Here is a 26,227-nt window from a genome sequence, read left to right on the forward strand (position 1 = left end):
TTACACTGACTACACTGGCACACTGCTTACAGCTACCAATCGTTTTATTTGTCTATACTCTATATAATGGTTGCAATCAGAGTCCACAGAATAGATTTTTTAACAATCAATAATGTTACTTGTTATCGGTTGATAACACCACTCAGTACACATAGATAACTATTTGTTTATTATTATTGTTTTCAAAATTTAAAATGGTAAAATTGAATACTTTTTTTTATATTTAATATTTATATTAACCATCGTATTAATATTATTTTTCTTGTTGTTGCATAGTGTTCGGGGAGCCCAAAGATGGTGGCCAACGAAGAAACGTTTGATGAAGCTAGTTTGGCCGAGTCTAATCACAAGGAACAATATAAAGAAATGAAAAGAAAATTGAGACTTTTGGTCTATGTGAGTACCTTTAAATATCACGTCGTTATCGTTAACAAATTTATTTATTTTATGTATTTTGTGTGTTATTTTCCAGGAAAACGAAATCTTTCAACAAACCTTGAAAAACACCCAACGAAAACTACTAAAAGCATCACGAGACAAAAATGCTCTATTAGATAGGCTAATACAGTATGAAATGGTAGATCTCAGCAGTAGTGATGATGAACTAACTGAGTCATCAGACGAAGGCGATTCTATCAAGCCAGAACCTAAGAAGTAACTAATCCATGTTTCTGTAAAGTAGACTACAAAAGAATGTTTGATTTTTAAACACAAATATTATGATATACATTTCAATGTATGACCTCATGTTAATAATCTTTCTTATAGTTATGGACAGACTATAATTAAACAGAATACTTTTATTACCTATAATTTTATACTCTTAACAAAATAGATTACACGAAGATTTATTAGGTATATTCATAAAACAAAAGAATATATCTTATAATAATCTAAATCATCAGTATTTCTATCAATATTTAAAATATTTGGCTAATTGATTTTCATTAAGCTTAAATTGTAATTTAGTGATCAACATTTTAAGTTAATTATTATAAAATTCATAAATGAGTACCCTATGTCCCTATACCATTATCTATGTTATAGCCTAAATTTTTTTTTTTAACTTTAGGAATATTGTATGCATATTTAAATATTTTTTTGATTTTGAATGTGTTTAGCATTTAGAAAATATAAATGTAGAAAAGACAAATAATCAACTTATAACTTATCTATCATACATTTAATACATAATTAATTTTTATGGATGAGGGAGTTTAACAACCAATACAATTTTTGTATAGTAGGCAAACTTATAGCTAACTATCTTATGAGAAGAAACTCCCAGGTGTGTAGTTAAGATCCCAAGAGTTGAGTTTCTTAGAGTTTAGGCACCATTTATTATTCGATCTTTTGTGAAAACTACTTACATGATTTAATCAACACTATCATCAACTCAGAATTAAGAGTTAGTTTTAGGCAAATTAAGTTTGCTATAGTAAAAGTTAACAATATTTTATTATCTAAGCCATATTGTCATAACTCATAAATATACCTTAAAAATGGAATATTAAAATTCTTAATTAAATTAAAAAAAAAAAAAAAAAAATTCAATAACATCGATTTATTACAAATTACAATATTTAAATTTTCAAGTAAATGTAGAGTATTTTTAAGTATTAATATTTTACATACTCATAACCTACTAATTATTTAAAATACTGTAAAAGAAACCGCCGACAGCACATAGATAATAAAGTTTTTACCATTAAGTTTAATAATTGGTTATTTCACTCCAATATTTAAGCTAAACTCACAAAATTGAAACTGCTGAACATATATTTTGGTATGGTATACATTAGTAAGATAGAGACAACACATATAGGTAGGCATTCTCTTAAATAAGTAAATATTTATATTAAGTTGTTTTATTTAAATTTAGGTAAAATACATTTTCAGTAGATTAATATATTATAAAATTAAAACAATATCACTAATGTTTACATGTTTTGTAGGCGAAAAGAAGCACCGGCAAACAACTCTTCAAGTGGAATAAGTAAACAGTCTATTAGTCCCCAAAGAACTACTCCAACTCCAGCAAAAAAACGAAAACCTTCTACTCCAAAAGTTTCAAAGTTGGCACCAATGGTATGTTTTTAATATAAATAACTTAAAATGTGCTGTTCAGAAATATGGTAACATATTTGAACTTGATGCAATTAACCTTTTGTCATACCATATTTTCAAAACACTGTTACTATCTTGTTAAGCTGTTACACTAACTTAACTGTTAACTGTACCTATTTATTTATTAATTGAAAATTGATGCCAATCAACATTTTACAATAAGCATAAAATGTAGTATAAGTACAACATATTTATATCATTTATATATTGAATTTAAATAATTTCTTTATACATTTCATCAAATTTAATAATTCAAATCTTTTTATTTTGTGAAAATTGTAATGTATAAAAATTGTGAATAGTATAAAATGAAATTTTTTTTAACAGACACTTCAATCAAATGAATCTCATTCTAACAATGTATTGTCTGCTACTGAAAGTAGCAAAACATTGACCGAGTCAAAACCAGGAAATAATTTCAGTCAACACAGTTTATCAACGGACATGTTTAACGATACTTTTTCGGGTAAAAGTGAATCAAACAGCATATATGACATGGAAACATCTCCTAACAACATTGCTGAGGATATGATCAATGTGGACAGTATAGGAAAATAAATTACCCAACAATTTCATTTTTTTGTGAACTTATATTTTAATGTTAAATATTGTACATTAGAGTTGTAACAACATATAGGTTGTATAAAATAAATGTAAAGCATTTGAAAAATTTTTGTATTATTTTCAGTCTATTGACCATTATAAAATTGCATGTTTAATTATTTATACTCTCTGTATAAATGTATCTGACATTACTTAAACCTATACCAAAAAATTTAATTTAATACATAAGCATTGTTATGTATATTTTGTAAATCTGTGAAATGGTTTCAAAATAGTGTTCAGACTTTACTTGGTGTTACAATCTTATTTGTGCAGTTTTGTACACAAATAATATTATAATCTTAAATTATTGACTTAAATTATTTAACATAATTATAGATAAGGATTACTTTTTATTTTCACTTATGCTAAATTTGACGTTTGTTATCATTTCTTCAGGCACTTTCACAATATGATGTTGACAAGACATTGTGGTTTACATGATTAAGCATTTAGGACGTCTACGGCGACGATCTTCAGATAATTCTTTAGGATGGTTCCGTATGATGCGCACTACCTGTAGGGAAGAAAAAAACTATTTTGAAATTTAGTTGCTTGGTGTTTAGTCAATTTTAAACAAAGGAGGAAAACTTTTTAAGCAAAATATGTTTTTGACTAGACAACAACTTGTAAAATGTTTACATTTTCAAAACTATATTTTAGAATATAAAAATTTACTAATTTTCAATTTGTTTATCATCATAAATTATCAAAGTAATTTTTTTATACTCTTCACAGGTAAAAGCCCTTTTCATAGTATATAATATCACAATTAATATTAATATAATAATTTTATTAATTTTCAAGCATCAAATCTTAATATTTTGTGAAAAAAATCTAACTTGACAGAAATCTTATTGGCCAAAACAAAAGCTCTTGTAAAATATGTATTATTTTTACTTTTAGTATTATAATTAAGAATTATAAATAGATCTATGTTTCTTATGTTTTGGTATGTGGAAACTAGTTTTAGATAACAATTCACAATAGTCGATGAAGTTCAAAACATTATAAAACTAACACGATATCTGCTAATTTACGTCTTATACTTGGTGACTCTAGGCTCAAGAAGTTATCAAAAACATTAATGGTATCTTTATTGATATGTATGTTAGATACATAAGCAATTGTTTTCAAAACTTGTGTTGAACATTATCACATATATTTTGAATAATTACAAGATCAAATAAGTACCTAAACCAGATTCGAGGTTAGATCTTACTAATGACATACATAGTGATTTTAAACATTTTCCTATTTCTAATTTCTATTGATAAAACCTAGCATTTTAAATGATTTATTTTTATGATACGAAGAATAATAATAACACAGTGAAGTAAACCTCGTGGAAAGCGCCGTCGATGTTTTGTGGCGGATCTTTGGCGCTGGTCTCCATGTACGGTAAATTCAATCGGTTGGCCATTGCGCGACCTTCGCTCTCACTGATCTTACGTAAGTGCACCAAGTCCACCTTGTTGGCCACCAGCAGTATTGGATATTCATCTCTGACAAGAGGAAAAATATTTTTATTTTTTACTACTTACCGATGGCTATTTGTCTCTGTTATAAATACACTCACCTGTCTTTGACCCGAAGTATTTGAGTGAAAAAATTAGGAACGTTTTTGAAACTGTTCGGGTCAGTGACCGAATAGACAATCATGAAACCGTCTCCTTTTCTCATATACTGCTCTCGCATCGCACTGAACTCCTCTTGGCCGGCCGTGTCCAACACTGTGGACAAAATAAATACAAACATCGATGAAATATATTATAATGATGATTAACCGAAAAACGAGACGCGATTATAAACGGTGGATCTAGCAAGTTGCTCTAAAATTGTTGTGATTTTATTTTAAATTGTATAAGTTAGACCTTATATATAATACATAACATAGTTTTTAAAAAAAAAACATATAATTTTTTTTTTTAAGTACCTAGATCGAAGTGACAACGTGACACTATATTATGATATAAGGTTTTTAACAGTATCTCATAATTTTAATTTCATATATTATTTTTCTCTGAAATCCTGGGTAACTAACAGTGCTTTTGCTTATAAGTTTTCAACAACACATTAAGGTTATATGTAGGGTGATAAACCGGTTGGTGATGGTGATCAACCGATTTTTATGAACTTTTAAAATTATGAGTTTTCAATTGTTGTTATTCTTAAGCCGATGTAGGTATTATGCTAGGTATACAAAAATATCCTATTTCTACACAGGAAACAATTAAACGACTATACATTATAAATTATAATACATGCATGGCTGTAAAATATAAGTAATAAATGTAAAGATTACAAGTCTCTGCGATTAATATTTCTTGAATTTTACAATAAAACAATTAAAATATCGTAATATTTCGTTTAATTGTCGAATTTAGTGGACATTTTAATTTCTAATATGAATAGGTCCTATAAAAAAATAATTATGCCCAATAAATGTAAATTCAATAAAATTTTAAACCGGTGCAGTAACAAAAACTTATTATATTAAGCATAACCTTGTATTTTAAATAATTTTTTTTTATTGTTTACAACATTTCGTGATTTTTACGAACTTTGGACGTTTACCATAAACAAATTTAGTCATTGAGTGAGAGTCTTTATACATTTTCGATAATAAGACACTGCAGTATATCATGTAAATTGACCGATCATATAGTACAAAATTATAAGTACTATATAATTGTTACAATAGTGGGTATATAATAATGATAAAGTATAGTAAATTACATATTATACCTATATATAGTCATTAACGTGTCCTCCGCACGACACACGTGATGAAAACCATAATAATAATAACAGGTATAGGTACACATCTATAATATATACAAGTAGCATATTATATATACCAAACAACTACCTATATACATATATATATATATATATACAGTTGGCGCGCGCACACCAAGTATTATTTTAATGCACGGGGCCCTATACAGCGGCGACGACTTGTGTTTAAGTCGGTCATAACTCATAATATTATGTTCGAATATTATTATACATCATGTGTACACGATGTACCTATAATAATTACTAATACGTTTTGGTGACGTGCGTGCTGTATAGGAGCGCGGAAACCGTGGATACAATAAACGCGACGCGACAACACATACATACATATACATATAGAAGGGGTAATATAATAATAATATTACGTGGAGATATATACATATATATATATATGATGCACTGGGCATAATGGGATTTAAACAATATAAAAGTGTGTGCGTGCGCGTGGTTCTGTTTTGTTTTGGTAGCGAGCAGAGCGTTTCACACTATCGGAGGATCTGGCTTGCATTTTTTTTCCATTTTTTAAATTTAGTTTCATTCACGTTTCTCGGTCGCACGTTATATAACCGTATTGCAACGATTTTTGTCGGAGCAGCTGATGCAGCTATATCATGAGTGAGTAATAGTTATTGACATTAATATTATTTTCTAAATCATAAATAATACTATACTTATAATATTCACACAGCGACAAATCACGAATGTCCTATAATGTATCATAATGTGTTATTTTCAGTAGATATATTATGTACACAGTACACTACGCGCACACACGTTGTTACCAAAATTATTTTAAGGACAAAATATTACATTGTAATTTTTATCAATCACGTTACATTGTACCTATTACAAATTATAACTCTGTAGGATCTGCAATGCCTATGACGTATCGTATCGATACTTTAAATGAAATAAAAACGCTGTATCGAAATGTTCCACAATCAGAACTTTCTCAACCCTACTCCGATACTCCCATAGCAGTTTATAATATTACGATAGTAATTTATAAAATTATAAGTAATAATTTTCCCTTAAACATATGAAAAAGTTGGAAGTATAAAAATGCAAAACGAACGAAAACTGTTAAAGAGTTCTCCACTCCGCTCTTATTATGTGTCTATTATTTCTAATATTTTTAAATATTCAAAACGATTTGCGCATGTACAATGATGTACTTACACCTAATCACTATTCACAAAATATTAATAAACACGATTTGTATGTATAAGTATGCGTCCAGATACTGCAGTTTTCGAAGTCGATTAACATTGCGTAATACAGTAGGTACATATGTATACAACAACTAGTTTACAAATGTGTTTAACACACTTTATATAATACATAGAGCGTTATTTCACCATTCTAAATTGGATTATACTTACCGTGGCTGAAATATACCAGGTTAATGTCCCAATTTAGCTATATCCCCATGCTATGCGACGTCGTATTGTGAAAAGAAATTACAATGGGGTAAAGGGCGCCGTTATAATTGGTTACTATCTCCCCACGGGTTTAACTAAACTTAAAGCGTTGATTATATATATAATGTAAAGATATTGTTAATTATTATATATTAATAATGATAATAATTTTAACACACAACATATAAGTGCAACCTTATGTTTCTATTTTACTTATACTCATGATTATAACTATAAAATAGTATACTATAATACTATATATATACCTATAATATATATTATAGTATACATATAAATGTATTGTAGTAATCTAATATATTTCAGAAATGGATTATATTTAGGCACTTATAATAAGGTACAATATGTATTATATACTTGATGCAGCTGCAGGGCACCTAACCTACATATACATTTCATCACGACCTTTAAATTTATTAATTGCAGTAATGCGTGATCGTCTCCGGAATTTTTTAAAAAAATAGTAGCGAACTATACTAACTATAGTATATCAAGTATAAGTATTATTGAATACCTGTTTATTATTTTTTCAAAATAAAAACTAGAGTATACCTAATAGGTAAATAAGTAAATAAGCCAAAATGGTTTTACAATTATATGTGATCGACTCCCGTCAATTTTTTTACATACATTTTCTAACCATATATTTTAGATATTAATCTTACAGTTCTATATTATATTTAAAATATACTAACGTTTTGTTATTTTAGGAGAAATACTATATGTACTGTGTATAGTATTGTATACATCCAAATTGTTAATTTGTGATTTTTTCACTATTTCGACTAAATTAACATACCTAGTGTTCTTTTACTTTATTTTTACATTTTACAATACAATTTACATGCTTCTGGAATCTATATGATACCTATAACTTAACGATTTGGTTGCCACTTGTTATCTAAGTATGTAATGTATTATGAACAACTAATAACAAAAATATATTATAAGATACCCTCGGCTATTGTGAGTGATTTACGCAGATATACATTAATTTATTGTAATACATCGTTAAAAAATAAACATACAACATGATGTAAGGTATTAACTTCATAGTTCAGAAATACTACAGTTTATTGTGTAAATTAACAACGAAAACACATTTGGTGTTATTATAGACCGGAAATAGAGTTAAAACAGAAATAATCACCTATTATCACTGAAGTATACTAACAGTACAAAGTTATAAAACCAACTATATTAATAATAACGTCTTAAATATCTATATTCGATACGTATAGTTTATTAACCCCTAGAAAATAGTGCTTACTTATAGACTGTTCCGTTGGAAAAATACGAAAACAATAGGTAAAATCGTAGTGTTATAAAATAATATACTGGGTAATTTATAAAATATATATTAGGAAGGTAATTAAAGTATCTTTAATTTGTTTAATTAATCCACCTCATTCAAAATTATTTTAAATAAACCTTGTAAAAATGAGCAAAAAAAATAAAATATCATCTTTCAGTGAGAAATTATTTTCAGCAAGTCTTGAGCTCCTTCTCTCAAATTGAAAGGTTTATGTACCACGTAGGCACCTTTCTAATAAATAAGTTTAATTTCCGGTATAGTAATTTAGTATAATATTATAATTAATCACGTAATTAGGAATTTTTCTTAGGGATGGGATTAGAAATGTAAGCTTGACAATTTTTTTTTTTATTGAAATTTTTCACTTTTTAATTTTTTTTTTTTTTTTAACAGAACATTAAGTCGGTACCTCAGTTTTTGGTGTATAAATGTATAACTAACAAATAGCCTGTTATCTGTAATTTTCAAAAAAAAAAAAAATAATGACAAAATCAATATGAAAAAATTTTTTTTTAAAAAATTTCAGGATTATTGAAAATTTACAGCTTTAGGTGAGAGGATTAAGTTTTTTAATAAAAAACTAAAAACTTTATCATTTCCGAAAAATAAACCTGTTACAATGAATACTACAAAATATTAAATCTGTAGTGGATTTACCCCCCCCCCCCTTATTACACCCCAGAATGTACTTCGTACAATAGGTAGAAAAAACTACAACCTACTATATTACTTCTAACAACTATAAAAATATAATATCCGATTTTATGATTAATTACGATACATAACACCACAACGTAGTATCTATGGGCTATGATGCATTATGATAACTAATTATTATTATAATTTATATTCATAATTATTTACCATCAAGTACGCAAAATTCATCGTCGACGCACGTGTGTTGAATATAACTGTCCTCGATGGTCGGATCGTAATCAGCTACAAACATTTTCTGAAAAAATTGAATGGTGATCGCGCTTTTACCCACACCACCGTCACCGACCACCACCAGCTTGTAGGTAGGCAATGGATGGTTGGGGGCCTGGGTTATGGCGCGTCGATGACGGGTCAACTCTTGTTGGGTGGTGTACGCGAACCTCGACGACAGCTTGTCTGAAATAATAATAAGAAGAAATATTAATACAAGTAATAATCATTAACGGGACTCGTGAGGTGAAACAAAAATCGATTATTATTATTATTTATTAACGATAATACACGATGTCAATTTTTATTGTTTTGAAGGGTGAATGAGGATAGTGTTTGCAATAATTAACTGTTATATCTATACATAGAAAATGGAAATTTGACACAACGTAAACTAACTTTTAACGCTTGATAAATTTTTATACAACATATTTTAATAAAATTAATTTATTTAACTATTAAAACCTTATTACCCATCAAAATCTGTTATAAGTATACAACATATTATGTTAACCATAGTTCACTCTCCGATCAACCAAATATTATAGCAAAAAAATTCTTACAAATTTACATTAAATATTCAAAAATAAAATTAACTGATAATCTACACTATACTATAATAATTTTTAGTTGCATAAACAAGCAAATTGAAGAATTATTATGTGATCCACTATTTTAGTTTAATCGATTCCAGTAAATGTATATTTAAAAAACATTGTAATATTAATAAATTTATCTCTCCTCTTAGAATCTAAAATGTTGGGTATTTTAGCCTAAATGGTACTGTAATATTGAATTATTTTAAAAGTATTTTATCTCATAGTAAATAACTTGATAAATAATTACTTTAACACATATGTATATCTTATATAATAATGTTTTTGATTTTAATAAAATTATTAAATAAGCCCACTACAAAACATATTCTTTAATATTTGTTACAACTGTTATCGCTTTGTTATTGATCAATTTTCTATTTGCAGTAAATACCTTAAGTGCCAAATATCACTAGTTGTCTAGTTAACTATATAAATAGGTAATATAATTAATATCTAATTTAAATATTATGTGACATTCAAAATCATCTCTTTTTTTACTTATTATATTATGAAAATGCTTATAACTATTTACTTTTTTCAGCAATAATGACAATTATCTTATCATCACTTTTTATGTGAATCTTATAATATTATGTAAGTAATTAATAATTATATTGCAATATGTAAAATTTGTTAAAATATAAGTTATTTTCCATAATATAGGCTACAAATATTATGTTAACAATAATGAATTAAAAAATGTTCAGTAAATTAATTATAAGGATAAAATTCATACAAAAAATTTACACTTTTTATTTCCGGTTGGTTGTACTCAGATAAAATGTAAATAAAATCTTTACATCAATAATTCAAACAGTATTACCTACCTTTATTTTTCTAAGAAGCAAAGAAAGTAAGCAAGAAGTAGGTAGTTTTATTATTAGGAATAATTAATTTGATATCTAATATTTTTCAACTTTATATCACCACAACATCTACTTTAAATGAAATAGCTGTAGGGTCTTATATTTTTTTGTATTATCTTTAATTGTAAATAAAATGATTTTGCTTTAATATCATGTATAGTAAATTTATAGAACTGTAAAAACCTAATATTAATAAAATATATTAAATTAATTTTTACATTTAATTTGGTTAAAATGTTTTATTTTTTATATTTCTGTTTTAATCATTTAAGATAAAACTTTTCATTTGTATGACTTCTTATCTATATTACCTATCGGCTATTAAAGGTTTAAAATGTCTTTACATACCTAATATCTCTAATAAGATATTTAAGATAATAATTGTAGATAATATATTAATTTAACAGAAGAAACATAAAAGTAAAATAGGTACATTACTGTCTATTGTATCTTCAAAAAAAATTATTAAATGAGTAAAAAAGACAAACAAAATATAAAATCTTTAGTATAAAACTGAACAAATGCTAAAATTGATTAATTTGATAAACTTCAATCAACTATCATCTATTATGTACATAGCTAAGTGAATAAGTCAAAAAAGGATTCCATAAAGTACATAATTTATATATTTTTTCATATTGTCAAAGGGTTATACTGTTATCAGACTTTTGTCAAAGAAAACGAATTATTTCAGACTTAAGATATTTAACGATTGTCTTATTTTCGTCATAAATGGGACCACTTGTTTGTTAAAATAGAGTGTACACTCAAACAACCTGGTACTCGAAGTTATTTACTAAATGCACTTATTCTTACCGACAGCCGGATCCGATCTATGTGACCGAACTGGCGAACGTCATTGCCATGGCCTGGGTAGGGTCGACGGCGATCAAACAGCGGATGGACCACAAATCACAGAGCAGCCAGTGGAAGCCCGACAATTTCAACCAATTCGGCGCCTTTGGAATTCAGAAGACGTCCGACCGCATTTCGTCGATATAAAATGTTGGAGTGTTGGCTGTTACGTCGTCGCACGCTACACAATGCACAGATCTCACGTCGTGTCGTCGTCTGGGATTTGGCGATATAATAGTAATAATAATATTAATAATAGTAATAATATTGCGGGTACGGTAGACAGGCGTAAAACAAAAATCGAATAAAACAAAATAATATATATATATATATATGCGCGTGCGTGTTTTCCTCCGTTATCAATTGCGCCGTCCAGAGACGAGTGCCTGGACCGATTGATAAGACGCGGTAGATCGTGAACCATGAGGTGCGCATGCGTGACGCCTAAAACTCTTACTATCTCCATGGACACCGCCACACCGAGGTATGAGATAGATAACAGAGTCATTGAGTCATTCCTACAGGCGGTATTATAATTTACGATAACGTTTCGCGGTTCCTGAACGACAACACGTCCTTCGGCAGCTATACATTTTTCAAACTCGAAATAGTTATTTTGTCGTTTTCGCGTTATTGTTGGATCAAATTTTTATGTATCGTTTTGTCCAGCATAGCACACACGTCCCTCGCGATATAACAAATGCGTTTTCTAGAACCTGACAACGACGTACGATGACCGCAGTAGTCCCCGCCGCTGCCGACACCACTGTCGTTCCCATCGTCGCCACAGCAGCCTCTAACGGCAAGGGACACATCTTGCACGATGGTCCAGCGTATTCGCTGGCGCTCAACAAAGAGCACACACATGTTGTAGTTGCCGGCAGAAATGGTAAGTCGCTTTTTTCTTTTCTTTTGATTTGTCTATTTTGGTCAAAAGTCTTTATTCCCTTCGCTGTATCCAGCGAATTAATTTTCATTTTTTTCTCCAGTTTTTAAGGTATTTCTCATCGAACAGGGAGGTTTCAAAGAATGTGTCAATTTACGCTGTGGCAAAACATCAAGTGTCCAGAGTTCGTCGAGCATGGATGTTGCTTGGAACCCAGCAGACGGTAAGATGGACAATATCCATTTAAATTTACTTATAAGTTTATAACACTATTATTTTAAGCCTCAGAATTTATGAAACTATGAGAGCTTAAAATATAAACAAATTGTTATGTGTTGGTTCATGAAAAAATCAAAAACTATGTATAAAATAAATAATTATGCTTTAAAAAAAAAAAAAAAAATGGTTGAAAATCATATTATGAATACCTAATTACCATTATTTTATACCTATGTATGAGACTAATTTGAAGTTTGGTTTACTATAGCGCTATAAATAGGAAGCATGCATAAAAACAATTGTAATATTATGTTTTGTTTATAATAGACTATTAATGTAGTAGCAATTTTATTCTATTTATTTAGATTTTGACTAAATTATTTTCTGTGTGTAGACAATGTTTTGGCGACAGCTACAACAGGTGGTGCAGTAGTTACGTGGAACTTAAACAGATCATCAAGGAACAAACAAGACCATATTTTTTATGACCACCGAAGAACTGTAAACAAGGTTACATTTCATTGTGTTGAACCCAATCTGTTGATGTCAGGCTCTCAAGATGGTACAATAAAATGTTTTGATTTGAGACTAAAAGAAGCACCTAAAACTTATTCTAGGTAATTTTATAGTTGGATTATTAAAGTTGAACCTTCATGGTACCAAATAAATCATTGTGTTACAGCGATTCAGAAAGTATTAGAGATGTTCAGTTTAGTCCTCACAACAGTTATGTATTTGCTGCTGCTTCAGAAAATGGCAGTATTCAAATATGGGATACCAGAAAAGCTGAAAAATGTTTAAATAAGTTTTCTGCTCATAATGGACCAGTATTTTCTTGTGATTGGCATTCGGAGCTTCAATTTCTAGCAACTGCTAGTCGCGACAAGACTATCAAAGTAACTCATTTAGCTTAACCTGTATTTACACATGATAAATAAAATTCTATATTGTTTTAGGTTTGGAATGTTACAAATAAACCTATTGCTGAGTACACAATTAGCACTATTGCCCCAGTCGGACGAGTTAAATGGCGGCCATATCGTAGATATCATTTGGCTTCTAGTGCTTTGGTTCTAGACTCTGCCATTAATGTTTGGGACGTACGCAGGCCTTATATTCCTTATGCATCATTTGCTAAACACACAGATGTAGCAACTTGTATTGCTTGGAAAGGAGATCCTTTTGTACTTTTATCCACAAATCGAGTAATATACTTTTTGACACTTATGAAAGTATATTTACTTATTTTTAATATAAATTTTAACATTAGGATAGTACTTTGCATCAAAATTTTATAAGTGAAGCTGACTTGCCTTTAGAAAGTGCTAATCAACAAGGTATGGCTATCAATAGAGATGGCGATCTTGTATTTTGTTGTCCAGTTAATTTAAACAAAGTAGAAATTCAAAAGTCTAAAGAAAGTTCTAGGTATTATATTAGATTGAAGTTAAAAACAATCTATTTTGTTTTGGTTGTAAACAATGTGTTTTTATAGAAAGACTTCAACTACGACAAGTGGTGAAGAAGAATTAAACACATCAAGTGAGATGAATGTGTTTCGTGATCCAAAAATTGTGATGTGTTTATCTGATGAAGCAGAATGTATTCAAACATGTGCTATGCAATATAAACTTATAGGAAGATCAATAGGAGAACTCTGTGAACACAATGCTGGTGTTGCTTCCAGTGTTGGAAGAACAACTGTAAATACATATTTTTTTTTTTAATAATTATTAAATAACTTTTAAAGAATGTTAATTTTATAGGTTTTTTTGCTATGGAATGTTCTAAGAATACTATATGATCACCGTGTGTCTCTTATTGCTCTCAAAGAAGATATTATGAGCAGCTCAAACATTGATAGTAGCTTTGATGGGGAGAACCAGATTGGTTCTCTCAGTGACGAAGATGGTCTCAGGGGAGATAGACCTTACCAGTTGGGAGATTTCTATTTTGGGAATGCTGAAATTGATCCTTTAGATGCTGAACACGATCAATTTGACTTCATAGGTTTACAGATGGATAGCAAAACTGTGGAAGAGGATAACGATTGGGAAGTACCTGTAGAATCAATAACTTTAAGACATGAAATCATACATGAGCCAATTGTGAACGATCCTTATATACCTAACTCAGCACCATTAGCAAACAAATTAAGTTAGAATTATATAACAGTGATTAAAAATTGGTGTTTGATGTAAAAATTTGGCATTAATTATCTTATAGATAATCGCATAACTTCTGCACCGCTGTTACGAATAACTTCTCCTGCTAAATTTGACATGTGGAATCCGTCAGAAATTGTTGTCAAAGCTCTTCGTCATCATGTTGATGAAGGTGATGTACAAACAGCAGTGTGCGCATTAATTGTTTTAAGTGATGAAATCAGAAGTGAATTAACCAATCCTAGACATTCTTGGCGTCTTTTACACGGTGAAATAGAATCTTGGTGGTTAAATTATCTTGAATTATTAAAAAAATTCAAATTGTGGTCATGTGCTACAACGGTAATTAAATAAAAAATTCAATTTATTATGGTTTATACTGAATTAAAAGTAATATATGTTTTATTTTCTGTTAAAATTAGGTTATCCAACTCTCACGCATTCGTAGCATATTGCAACTGCATCGAACCTCCACTTCAGTTTATTTGACTTGTGGATGGTGTTACAAAGGTTTAACACGAAACAATCGACGCTGCTATAATTGTCAACATTCTGAATGTGCTAGGTGTGCATTATGTCAAAGGATTGTACGTGGAATGTATGCATGGTGTAGGGGATGTGCACATGGTGGCCACATTGGACACATGAAACAATGGTTTATGGAAAATAAGTACTGTCCAACCGGATGTGGACACATGTGTGAATATTGATCTCAGTACAATGTAAGTGTTTAAGTTTTTCTGTTGTATTTTTCAATATTTTAAATGTATTTGGCAGTGTTAAGAATAATTTATAATATAATATATTATTACTTGTTATTTTACAATAATATATATTTTGCACATATTATGTTCTGTAAGATATAGGTAAATAAAAAAAAACAACTCTGTACTTTAAAATGATATAATAAAATTGTATAAAAATAATACATAAAATAAATATATGTGATTGGATTTTAAATGTTATATTAAGTATTAAGCAATAATATATATGTAATACATACATACACATACAATGTGTTCGAGAAGTTTGGAAATTTCTTTAATAATTAACCCGTAATAAATATTTCTAGACATTTGGAACACATTGAATATATATAATATAATATAATATGTATATATTAAAGATTAGGAAAGAAGAATCTTATGTCTGAGAAAAAAAAAGATAATACACATCTTACTATAAAATCATATAAAATTAAAATCCTTGATATATATTTAGGAGAAAGACATTATAATCAAAATCAAAATAATTGATTGCATATTATTAAAAATTATAATAAATAATAAAGAATTAGATTTTCAGAGATGGTGAGGGTTCAAACTATTTACACTATATTACATTTCAGCTTCTTTCGTCTGCCTTTGTCTTTACCCTTGCCATTTGCTCCTTTCACGTCTTCTTTCTTGCGAGCACGGATCTCACGCATCAAGTCAAAAAATACCTATAAATAATGTTAATAATTGTTAACTCCCAAACAAAGCATTTAGTTTAATCTTTTATGTCACTTACCTTATCAACATTGTCTCTCGTCTTAGCTGATGTCTCGACATATGGCACTCCCCATTCTTGCGCCCTAGACTGAGCTTCGTTTAATGACACTTTTCGTTTATCTGTCAAGTCTCCTTTATTACCCACTAATAAAAAGGGTATATTTTCATCATTTTTCACTCGTAGAATTTGTTCTCTAAAAAATAATTTAAAAATATTTATTATTCTACATTGAAATAAACTAGTACTTTTGACAGTTGTTATTAACAAAAAGACAGGATGTAATTTGCATAATTATTCTTTCTAAATATAGGTTAGGATTATTCTTTACAAAATAGATATAAAATAAAGTAAAATGTAAAATAATAACTTTAAAAAGGTTAAAAAGGTAAAAATATTTAATACATTTTTATGTGTTAAATTAATCAAATTACTTTTTGTAAAAACAGTTTTAAAATTATAACTTAATTGATATAGTTAAAAGGATGGGATGCTACACTCGCAGACAGTGTGTTTTACAAACGTACAACATACCAAATTTTCTGTCAGCAGAACTAATTTTGTGTTGTTAAATTAAATATTAGAGTTTATTGACCTATTATAAAACTTAAAGGTAAAAACATTATTTATCATCTCTTGTCGAAATTATACAATATTTAAATTTTTAATCACATAATAAATATGTACAATACTAAAAATGAAAATACTTATAACTTGCTTAAAAGTCAAAATATCTTAAAAAACCAAAAAGAAGTAACAAATAATTAATTTATCTTTAAGTTAAAATAAAAAGTAAATTTGCTCTTATATTAAAGTTAACAACAAAAAATCAGTTTTACTGAAAGCAAAATTGCTATATTATACGTATGTAAGATGGAGACAACACTTGCAGGTAAAGCTTTTTTTATAATTCAAAAAAATTATCCTAAGTATTTACTTCCAATACAGAATTATTACTTAAAATTCAACATTTTTAATTATATTTTCAATACCTAATTTTCAAAATTACTTTTTGGAAAACGTTTGATTGTCATATGAGCAAGTATTGTAATTTAAAACTTAATGTATGAATATATTTTAAGTATTTAATCAATCTTAATTAAATTTTATATTATTAGTTTCTTAGATTTGACAAATCTATCAAATTATATAATTCACCTGGGTAAGTGGAAAAAAAATTATTGTAAAATACAATATAGAGTTAGTAAATAATCTAAATCTAATCATGACTTTGTGTTAATGATAGGTATTGAAACTGCTCATATACAATCTAATATATTACATACCTAAACTCCATAGTTGATTGGAAACTATCATCTTCTGTAATGGAAAACACGCACAAAAATCCTTCACCACTGCGAAAATAATTGTCACGGATGGCAGCATAATCTTCCTGGCCGGCTGTGTCCAGTATATCGATTTGGACTTCTTCACCATCCAAGACTACTTTTTTACGGTACGAATCAGCTTTCGTCGGTTCATAATCTTCGACAAACTATAATGGGGCGTGTCAACTGAGGTTATCATACTTTGAAATTAAGTTTTATATTTATATTTTAATTTGTACATACCTCGTCATACATAAACTGTAGGGTAAGAGCGGATTTACCAACACCACCGCTACCCACCATTATAACTTTATGCAAAGCTGGCTGCTGTGCATTGTTTTTCTTCATGGCTTGTAATAAAAATGTGAACTGTTGGTGCTGAAAAAAAAAAAACAAACCAGCTTGTATTAAATTGAACTGTATCTAAATGCAATGCGATTCTGGCGGCAGGTCAAGTGAAAACATCTTAGGTCACAGCTTTCTCACACATTACATTCGAAAACAATTATGGGAAAAAAATATATGAGCAATATAATATATTAAGAGGAGGTGTCTACAATCGTTTTCGCCAAATCGTGTGTTAATGATTACGAGGAGGGGGAGGTGTTCGAATTTTCGATGGATAATTAATAAACAATAATCACCTTATTAATGGAAAAATAATTATTTTGAGTAACAGTTTGTGATTAATTTTAGTCTTGTACGGAAATAATGTTAATTGATTTTTGAGAGATAAATATTGTTTACATTTCAAGTGTCTTATCAACGTCGATTGGGGTTGGTTAGTCGTGCTACGGTGCAAAACTAGCAGTGTGACCATATTCAGAGAATATTTCTCGATATCTAATAAAGTTCGATAGTATGTGTCTAATTATAATTTTTAAGTTTTAAATCTAGGTTCACAGCATTGCTATGACGTCTCGTCTGTTCGTCGTATCGTGTGTATAATAATATTATCGTATTTTGATTTTTGATTGGATGTTGTAATAATGGTATAATTAATTGTTAACCCTGATCTACCAGAAAATGTCCGGTGTTCGGTTAAGTTCAACTTTCATATACGAGTATACTATACGACAAATGATCTAGCTGTCCATGAACTCCGCTTAATATTAATATATTATTACTTACTATTTATTTGGTGATTACTGATTAAAATATTATTTCGGTGTATACATGGCACAAGCACACGGCGATAGCGATTGATGATTGTGAAAGGTGAAAACCCCTTTGTTATAATTTATAATTATTATAATTATTGTAAACGTAATGATGTTTATAATATATAAATTAAAAAATTTAATTTAATGAATTAAAAAATTGTTTTAACTATTGTAGTTTTCAACTGCCTATCTATATTTTATCTTATATTACCTATAATATCTTTGATAATTATTAATATAATTACAAAATTAAAACCAATTATGCATTACTTTTTTTTTTCGAGAAAAGCGAAACTAGCGAGAAACATAAGCAAATAATGCATTTAAAAAAGTTCATGGGAGGGATATGAGTGATATGACGCCCCCCCCCCCCCCTCGTGAGTAAGCCACTGTCGTAAGTAATTATATCAATGTATCATACTTTAGAAGATTATTTTTTTATCATGCCAACGAATTATGTTTTATAACTATGATCTAAATTATGAATTTCCGTTCATGCCAAATTCATATCTAAATGAACATTATATATAATTAATTATCTTATTGTACCTATAATATTTATAATTTATCATCATAGTTCTTATTTGTAATATTTATTAGTGGCGTATTTTATGGGGAGAGTGGGGTATCTTCCATATCTGAACACACCCATTTAAAAAAAAATTAGCCCAATTTATTAGTATTTTATTCATTTCAATCAAAATATGCATATCCAAACTGCAAGAATGAAATTAATTTTATTAGGTCTGATGACATGTTTTGAGGTATTTTCGTATTTTTTAAACTAAAATAAAAAAAAACCCAAAATACGTTACGTTTAGAATGAGATTTCTGTTGGAGAATTTAGACTACTGCTCGTATAATTAAAATTTTAAAAATAATAATAACTAAAATTACAATAAATTATAGAATTATTATTTTTTCCTTGAAAATCGCAAAAAGTTCGAACGATAAATGAGTTTCTTATTAATAAATATAGAAATATGAGTATAGTAACACTATATGTATAGTAATACTGATCATTCTTTATAGGTATTATTTATAAATATATATGTATATTACAAACCATCGACTATATTTTATGTATACCGTACTGTACGTACCTAATAAATAATATGATAAAAACTGAAATCTGATCACAGAGTACTGACGGTCGTGAACGTGTACACAATTCAAAAGTGATGGAGCGTCAACAGTCCTGTGCAAATAACCGCTTACGTAAATATAACAAAAATAATAATTTATGCACAATATTGTCGTTACTCATAATTACAAACCGCGCACTGAACTACTCATTCTCAGTAGACTGACTTAATCGAAGAGATAAACTCTAGCCGCGGATGTAATACGTATGATAACATATGGATGATGTATATTATGATTTAATATATTATTTGTAGGTACTTATATGTAATATTATACTTTAATATAATATGCCTCAGTGTACGCGTTCTCAAGTGCCATGTACATGGTAATTTACCAGGCATACTCATCTCCCACTGTATCATTTTTTAAATTTATTTAAATTTTGTTTTCTAAAATTTTAAAATGTCTATATCTACCTACTTTAAAACCAATTTTGAAATACTCCTTATTCCTTAAATGCCATAGTTAATTTAATAAAGTATTTGAAAATATAGTCTTTATTAAAATACTTTTTGTAGACAATTATTTACAATTTTAAAATTTGAATAAATCAACAATAAAAGATAACCGGCCATTGTTTAGCGATTCGAATGTACACGGCCGGTGAATCATCATTCATCATGTATGTACGCCGGAAGGAATTTGAGTAGTTTGTCAAATGATAAAAAAACATTTTTATACCCGATGACGTTAAATGAAGTATTTAATGTGGTTTATTGGCACTTATATAGACATGACGATCTATTTAATTTGATTTAAATGTTTACGCTCATCATTATTTCAAATCAATATAAAAACACACTTTGACTCACATCATAAACAATATTTTTTATAATATATTACTGTATAGTGTATAGGTATACAATCTTTTAAGTTTAATTTTCTTGAACGAAAACATGTTTTTTTTTTAATTTCATATTTTTTTATTCTGAAACTGAATATTTTTTTAAACAATTCAATATATATAAAAAAAAAATTGAATTACGAATAAATAATATCTATTTAATATAATAATTAGTGTTATTATAAGTATGTTTTCTTATTATTATTTTAATTGTGTATAATATATGATAGGTCTATGATGATCTATAATATTATACTCTATACACGTTATAATTTATTGCCAATATTGAAATGCGTGATTCAATCTTTTTAATTAGGGAATATTATGGAAGTTGAACGTGAGATTGTTATGCTTTTTTTTAACATTATAATGAAAATTATCAACAATTCTAATTTCTTATAATTACAATTTAACGATTAGTTAAAAATCCTTGTCATTGTAATTTAAATTTTTACTTACGACAACATTGTATGTAAAAATTTATTTTTTATTATTTTTTTTTCTTCATAATCCATGATGAAATATCCTTAATCCAAAGTAGGTATCTCAACAAAAATATTCCTTGACAAAATATCCCGCTTAAATAATTGCTCAAAATGTTAACTTTTAATATTAAAGTTGCCATTAAAAGTAATAATTGCACTTTATCTAAAGTAAATGTGTGTTATTCGTTATTTTGATAATGGTATTTATAGTATCATTTTTTATTATTACCTACAACGCGTGGGTGCAAGCATTGAACATTTAATTTCAATTATTAAATTATTTTATACAAAAATATGCTGAAATTTATCAAAACTAAAAAGACAAAATGCTACAAATATTTGAAGGAAATTCATTCAGTGGGTATATACCGAAAGAGTGAAAAAATAATAATTTGATACTGCACTGAGTACAAAAGTAAAAATTATTTGCAAGATGTTACACAACCACAGACGACTTATCAGGTTTGTTAATTTATAATTATTAATAATTAGGACGCGGATAAGTTACATAGATACTAATACTAGACCAGATTTAAGATCGAAAGGGACAAAGATCAGAGACAATCGTTAAACAAATACTGCTCGACGATTATTTTTAATAGTCTTGGATATCAATCTACTATTTTTTTTTAAATGTTTTAGGTAGTTAATTTTTTTGTATTCTATAAATGTATTAATATCTATGTAACATGGGATATTTTTGCGGAGAGCTTTTTGGTTTAGAGATATTTTGACATATCACTATAATAAATATATTAACGTTATTACTTGTCTCTTAATAGTTGGTCCACAACAAATTTTTATTTTAAAAATGAAAAATGTATAAAATACTGACTATATTAGATTTAAATCACATATCGCATTATTGACAACTTTGTTTAAAAAGTCATTCAAAGAGAAAACATTTTGAAAAAAAATATAGGTGCGAATGCAATAATTACAATAAAGTTCGTATTACATGTTAATATGTTATAACCCATTTAATAATTAATACATACCTACACATTATCATCACCTAGGTATATGAAATTTAATTATGTTGATTTGTTTATTAAATATTATTATTCACTATACCTAAAATTTATTTTATCAAAGAATATATTTCTATATTTTGATTTAATTTTTAGAATGAGTTCTTTCTACGGTACCTAACCAATAGTAATGTAGTTAGTCGAACCGGATGTAGGTACGGATATATGACTCGTTATAGGTACAGTGACTGTACTTCAATCATATTTATACTATAAAATAAATATAGTATTGTAAGCATATCATTATTTGTATTTTTTTCTAAACTGTGCAGCATATAATATCATTTATATTATGTTCTAATGTACTGTCTATATAATATTGTAACTGTTGTATTAGGTAATATTAAATACAGTGGTATAATTAAAATAATTATTCGGTTTTCGGAAGTAGGCCAAACCGTTATAACAATACATTATGTGTACTTTACGTCTATACATAAAGAGAGTGCAAGCGTAACGGTAAAATTGTCCGTATGAATATACTAAATATATTCATAAATACAATATACTAATATACTTATATACCTAACTGTGCCTGTTTCAATATTGTTATCTATACTTACCAATATATATAGCTGTAAGCGAATTTTTTGTATAAAGTAAACTCGATAGCTATCGATTCAATTTTAATCGAATTATTTTTATGTTCTTTATGAGAATGTCATGGCAGTCATGGACATACATTTAGCAAACGGTTCTCGTAGAAAAAAGTTATACTGAAGCTCAGTCGTGTTAATACAACTATTTTTTTTTTTTAACAGGTTATTATATAAGGTATAAGAACATTAAGAACATCATTCCCAAATTTTCATCGAGTGTCGAGTGAGATAACACGTATAGATTATATAAAAAAATTATGCCTAAAAAATACTGTTAGTACCATAGGCGTAAACTTGACAGGGGCGACTGCCCTCTTCAAAAAATTTTATGGAGAAATGCCCCCTTTGATATTTTGAAAATTTATTTGAAGTATACATTTATAATTATAAAGTTCGCTACACGCGTACCTGTACTTAATGGTCTATTGTATAAATTCTATATTATACAAATAAAATACATTGTCCGTCGGACATCGATCCGGACTAGAGTCGAGATTAGGTACTTCAGACGTTATAGTCGTTCTGTGCGTTATAGTATTGTTATAGTTTAAAATTATGTAAATACCTCGTGTGTTATATTATATTATATGTGGTACAAAAATGCAATTATAAAATATTACATCATTTATTCTTTGAAATCTGTATTTATAAATATTTAAGTACCAAGGTATTCCACAATTCTATAAAATATTTGCTATTAAGTCTGTATCACTAGTAAACACTAGTATAATTTATACATGTTATTTGGTTTCAAAAGGAAATTCAAAAATAATGTTATTGGTAACAACAACAATGATATAATTTATTATTCTCCAAATAATCAGATTCATTTAATATAAGAGATTATAAGATATTGTATATTTTAAAAATGTTATTAATGTGCTATTATGCATAGAAAATTATAATTTAAATAGTAATAATATAGTGAGATTTTCAAGTTTCTATGATTAATATTTGTTTAATAACTTAAACATTACACATTTACACTCATATACAAATAGAATATATTGTGTATCGGACATCGGACCAGACTATAGCTAGTCGAGATTAAGTATTTTAGACTATATAATATATTAATTATAGTCGCTCCGTGTCCGCTTGTTGTGACGGTCATAAATACGTCGTGTGTGTTATATTACATATAGGTATTATATTATAATATATTTACCTTAGTTAGTGTTAAACACTAGTGTAATTTTTCTTAATTAAAATTTATTCATTTTTGTCTGTTACTGACTAAAATAATAAAAGTTTAAAAAATGGTTTCTTTAAATTTACCGGTTTATACTTTATTTTTAGTGATCGCAATTGTAAGTGTATCCGCTATTCAGAAAACCAAAATATTTCACTATGGATTATGCCCCGAAGAATATACTGATTGTAATTTCCAATGCGTCCTTAATTGCATTGATACAAATCAATCGACTCCTGAAGAATGCAAAATGCTATGTACAAAAGGGTGCATGTCTAGATGCATTGCTACAGCTGAACGTGACATTCGAGATGGTTTAAATCAATTACCTAGCGATCATGAAACAGTTAGAATGAAACGACAGGATGGAGATCGGTATTATGGACTAATGGGTCTAAATCACTGATTTCCAAATTGGGGGGCGTATATACACATTGTTGGGGAGGAGCAAGCAGTTATTACAAAATACAGTTTTTATTTAATTATTACTATTATTAATATTTTATACTAATTTATTACTATAATATTTTACCTTAATTGATTGTTACATTTTATTATTTACTATTATATATATTTCATAATTATTATCATCAATAAAGAAGTTGTCATTCCGAATATTTTATAGTTTATTTGTAATGTACACCAAAAAAGGTGATACATTTTTTTCAATTTATAGAGGGAGTGCGAGATTTTTGAAAATCTACAAAGAGGGGCGTAGAATAGAAGAGGTTGGAGACCACTGGTCTAAATCGAAGTAAAATGTTTTGTTAACATTCATACCAAAGAAGAGCTAAAGGGGTTTAAGCGTGCTTAAAGAGTAGCATAGAAGATAATTGTTGGGAATGTACAGTAGTTGAATCTAATTAACTTTTATTTTATAGCATTTGTTTATTTTTTTAATTTATATAATAGCATGTTTATTAGATTATTAAATATTACTCGTTTTTCAATAATAAATTCTAAGTGTAATGCCATATTTCATATATTTTTGATAATTATACAGTATATATTGTACAAAAACGATTTGAATATTCAACATAAGCGGATATTGGAGGGATTTGGGGTCTTAAGCATCCTCCCCCTAAAAAAGTAATCAAGCCACACCAGACGGTTAAAGCGTCTAAAAAAATGTGTTTACTTGGATGAGAAACATGTTAAGCTCCTCTTCACGAATGTGACCAATTATCCGCTTATAATGTTCAATACCGTTATTTAGTGAATTTTTTTACGGAAATATACATATAAGTCAAGTTAAAACCGGCATAAGTTGTCTCTCTCTAAAACATTAATCAGACATTTTTAATTGTAAACTTGTTACACAAAACTTTTAAATAAAAAGTAAGATTTTAAATTAAGATGCCTTTTATATCGTACAAAACATTGTTTAAAACATTTTTGATATAAGATTTATGGTTATATTGCATTTGTAAAATATTTTTATACAATACATATTACATATTAATATATTATAATATACAATCGATTGTCAATCAGCAATTTTAATTTAGTGGTACCTATTTAATTTATAAGTAGGTATGAACTTTAAGTTATTTCACTACACAGATGGCGTGTGTTCATTTTTGATTTTTCAGTGTATCGGGTAAATGGGAGGCGGAAAAAATGACCACGGAAAAAAAACCCACGGAAAAAAAGCCCAAAAAATAAAACCCACGGAAAAAAAACCCAAATTAAAAAACACACACCGGAAAAAAAGCCCATGGAAAAAAAGTGCTATCATTGTAATCTTATATTATGAAATATTTTATAAACTGTAGTTGATTGTTAATTATACAATGGATTTACAATCATATAAATAATTTTATCATATAATTATTTAATAGAACATAGGAACAAAATATTAAAAATACAAAATATTTTCGTTTGTGGTAACATAATAATAACTAATAATTATAATACGAGAGATCGCATAGTCATAATAATTAAATAATATAATAATTTAAAAAAATAATTTTCGATAGTAGTCTATAAAAAAAAAGTTAAACTCATTTAAGCAAAATCAACATTGATTAAGGGTTAATTAATAATTTGAATTTGAATTGCTAAAAAGTATGTATGTATGTATGTATAATTTAATAAAGTATTATATTTTACTACTGTAAATATTATTTAAAATATGTATTTATA

At 27.9% G+C, this 26,227-nt stretch overlaps 4 protein-coding genes across 9 annotated transcripts; 2 read left to right on the forward strand and 2 right to left on the reverse strand.

Annotated features, from left to right (window-relative positions):
* Window positions 1-44: 44 nt before the first annotated feature.
* LOC114120919 (INO80 complex subunit E) lies at window positions 45-2,797 on the forward strand. The gene is made up of 5 exons (XM_027983017.2): window positions 45-197; window positions 277-396; window positions 473-654; window positions 1,956-2,088; window positions 2,455-2,797. The coding sequence occupies exons 1-5, from the start codon at window positions 195-197 to the stop codon at window positions 2,683-2,685; spliced, it is 669 nt and encodes a 222-aa protein (XP_027838818.2). The 5' UTR covers window positions 45-194; the 3' UTR covers window positions 2,686-2,797.
* LOC114120874 (ras-related protein M-Ras-like) lies at window positions 2,698-11,880 on the reverse strand. Its single transcript, XM_050205065.1, has 5 exons — window positions 11,495-11,880; window positions 9,151-9,399; window positions 4,310-4,463; window positions 4,073-4,235; window positions 2,698-3,247 (listed from the first exon to the last, which is right to left on the reverse strand). Exons 2-5 carry the CDS (start codon window positions 9,233-9,235, stop codon window positions 3,167-3,169), a joined length of 483 nt encoding a protein of 160 aa, XP_050061022.1. The 5' UTR covers window positions 9,236-9,399; window positions 11,495-11,880; the 3' UTR covers window positions 2,698-3,166.
* On the forward strand, window positions 11,632-25,566 carry LOC114120918 (GATOR complex protein WDR24). 6 transcript variants are annotated; one of them, XR_007605431.1, is made up of 14 exons: window positions 11,894-12,422; window positions 12,523-12,642; window positions 13,033-13,255; window positions 13,321-13,534; window positions 13,595-13,843; window positions 13,909-14,066; window positions 14,134-14,341; window positions 14,405-14,795; window positions 14,865-15,145; window positions 15,226-15,525; window positions 17,413-17,456; window positions 17,541-18,840; window positions 19,928-20,003; window positions 24,190-25,566. XR_007605431.1 is itself a non-coding variant. In XM_050205058.1 (11 exons), exons 2-11 carry the CDS (start codon window positions 12,266-12,268, stop codon window positions 15,511-15,513), a joined length of 2,289 nt encoding a protein of 762 aa, XP_050061015.1. In that variant the 5' UTR covers window positions 11,632-11,770; window positions 12,247-12,265; the 3' UTR covers window positions 15,514-15,649. The 6 variants fall into 6 exon arrangements, 3 of the variants coding, with proteins under 3 accessions (XP_050061015.1, XP_050061014.1, XP_050061013.1); XR_007605432.1 differs by having other exon boundaries at window positions 17,541-17,813; XR_007605433.1 differs by lacking the exon at window positions 19,928-20,003.
* LOC114120916 (ras-related protein Ral-a) lies at window positions 15,996-17,994 on the reverse strand. The gene is made up of 4 exons (XM_027983013.2): window positions 17,866-17,994; window positions 17,581-17,789; window positions 16,316-16,490; window positions 15,996-16,247 (listed from the first exon to the last, which is right to left on the reverse strand). Exons 1-4 carry the CDS (start codon window positions 17,968-17,970, stop codon window positions 16,131-16,133), a joined length of 606 nt encoding a protein of 201 aa, XP_027838814.1. The 5' UTR covers window positions 17,971-17,994; the 3' UTR covers window positions 15,996-16,130.
* Window positions 25,567-26,227: the final 661 nt, after the last annotated feature.

This window comes from Aphis gossypii, chromosome 3 (genome assembly GCF_020184175.1).
Source record: "Aphis gossypii isolate Hap1 chromosome 3, ASM2018417v2, whole genome shotgun sequence".
NCBI lineage: Eukaryota > Metazoa > Arthropoda > Insecta > Hemiptera > Aphididae > Aphis > Aphis gossypii.

What these genes read in the sequence shown, in the direction of transcription:
- LOC114120919 (XM_027983017.2), top strand. An exon ending in AATTGAGACTTTTGGTCTAT is followed by an intron (nt 397 to 472) that starts GTGAGTACCTTT and finishes GTTATTTTCCAG; the next exon opens with GAAAACGAAATCTTTCAACA. An exon ending in TTTCAAAGTTGGCACCAATG is followed by an intron (nt 2,089 to 2,454) that starts GTATGTTTTTAA and finishes TTTTTTTAACAG; the next exon opens with ACACTTCAATCAAATGAATC.
- LOC114120874 (XM_050205065.1), bottom strand. Translation starts at nt 9,235, where the DNA reads ATGTTTGTAGCTGATTACGATCCGACCATCGAGGACAGTTATATTCAA. An exon ending in ATACTTCGGGTCAAAGACAG is followed by an intron (nt 4,236 to 4,309) that starts GTGAGTGTATTT and finishes TCCTCTTGTCAG; the next exon opens with AGATGAATATCCAATACTGC. An exon ending in TCGACGGCGCTTTCCACGAG is followed by an intron (nt 3,248 to 4,072) that starts GTTTACTTCACT and finishes TCTTCCCTACAG; the next exon opens with GTAGTGCGCATCATACGGAA.
- LOC114120918 (XM_050205058.1), top strand. Translation starts at nt 12,266, where the DNA reads ATGACCGCAGTAGTCCCCGCCGCTGCCGACACCACTGTCGTTCCCATC. An exon ending in TGCTTGGAACCCAGCAGACG is followed by an intron (nt 12,643 to 13,032) that starts GTAAGATGGACA and finishes TTCTGTGTGTAG; the next exon opens with ACAATGTTTTGGCGACAGCT. An exon ending in AAGTCTAAAGAAAGTTCTAG is followed by an intron (nt 14,067 to 14,133) that starts GTATTATATTAG and finishes GTGTTTTTATAG; the next exon opens with AAAGACTTCAACTACGACAA.
- LOC114120916 (XM_027983013.2), bottom strand. Translation starts at nt 17,970, where the DNA reads ATGAAGAAAAACAATGCACAGCAGCCAGCTTTGCATAAAGTTATAATG. An exon ending in TACAGTTTATGTATGACGAG is followed by an intron (nt 17,790 to 17,865) that starts GTATGTACAAAT and finishes GCCCCATTATAG; the next exon opens with TTTGTCGAAGATTATGAACC. An exon ending in CGAGAGACAATGTTGATAAG is followed by an intron (nt 16,248 to 16,315) that starts GTAAGTGACATA and finishes CATTATTTATAG; the next exon opens with GTATTTTTTGACTTGATGCG.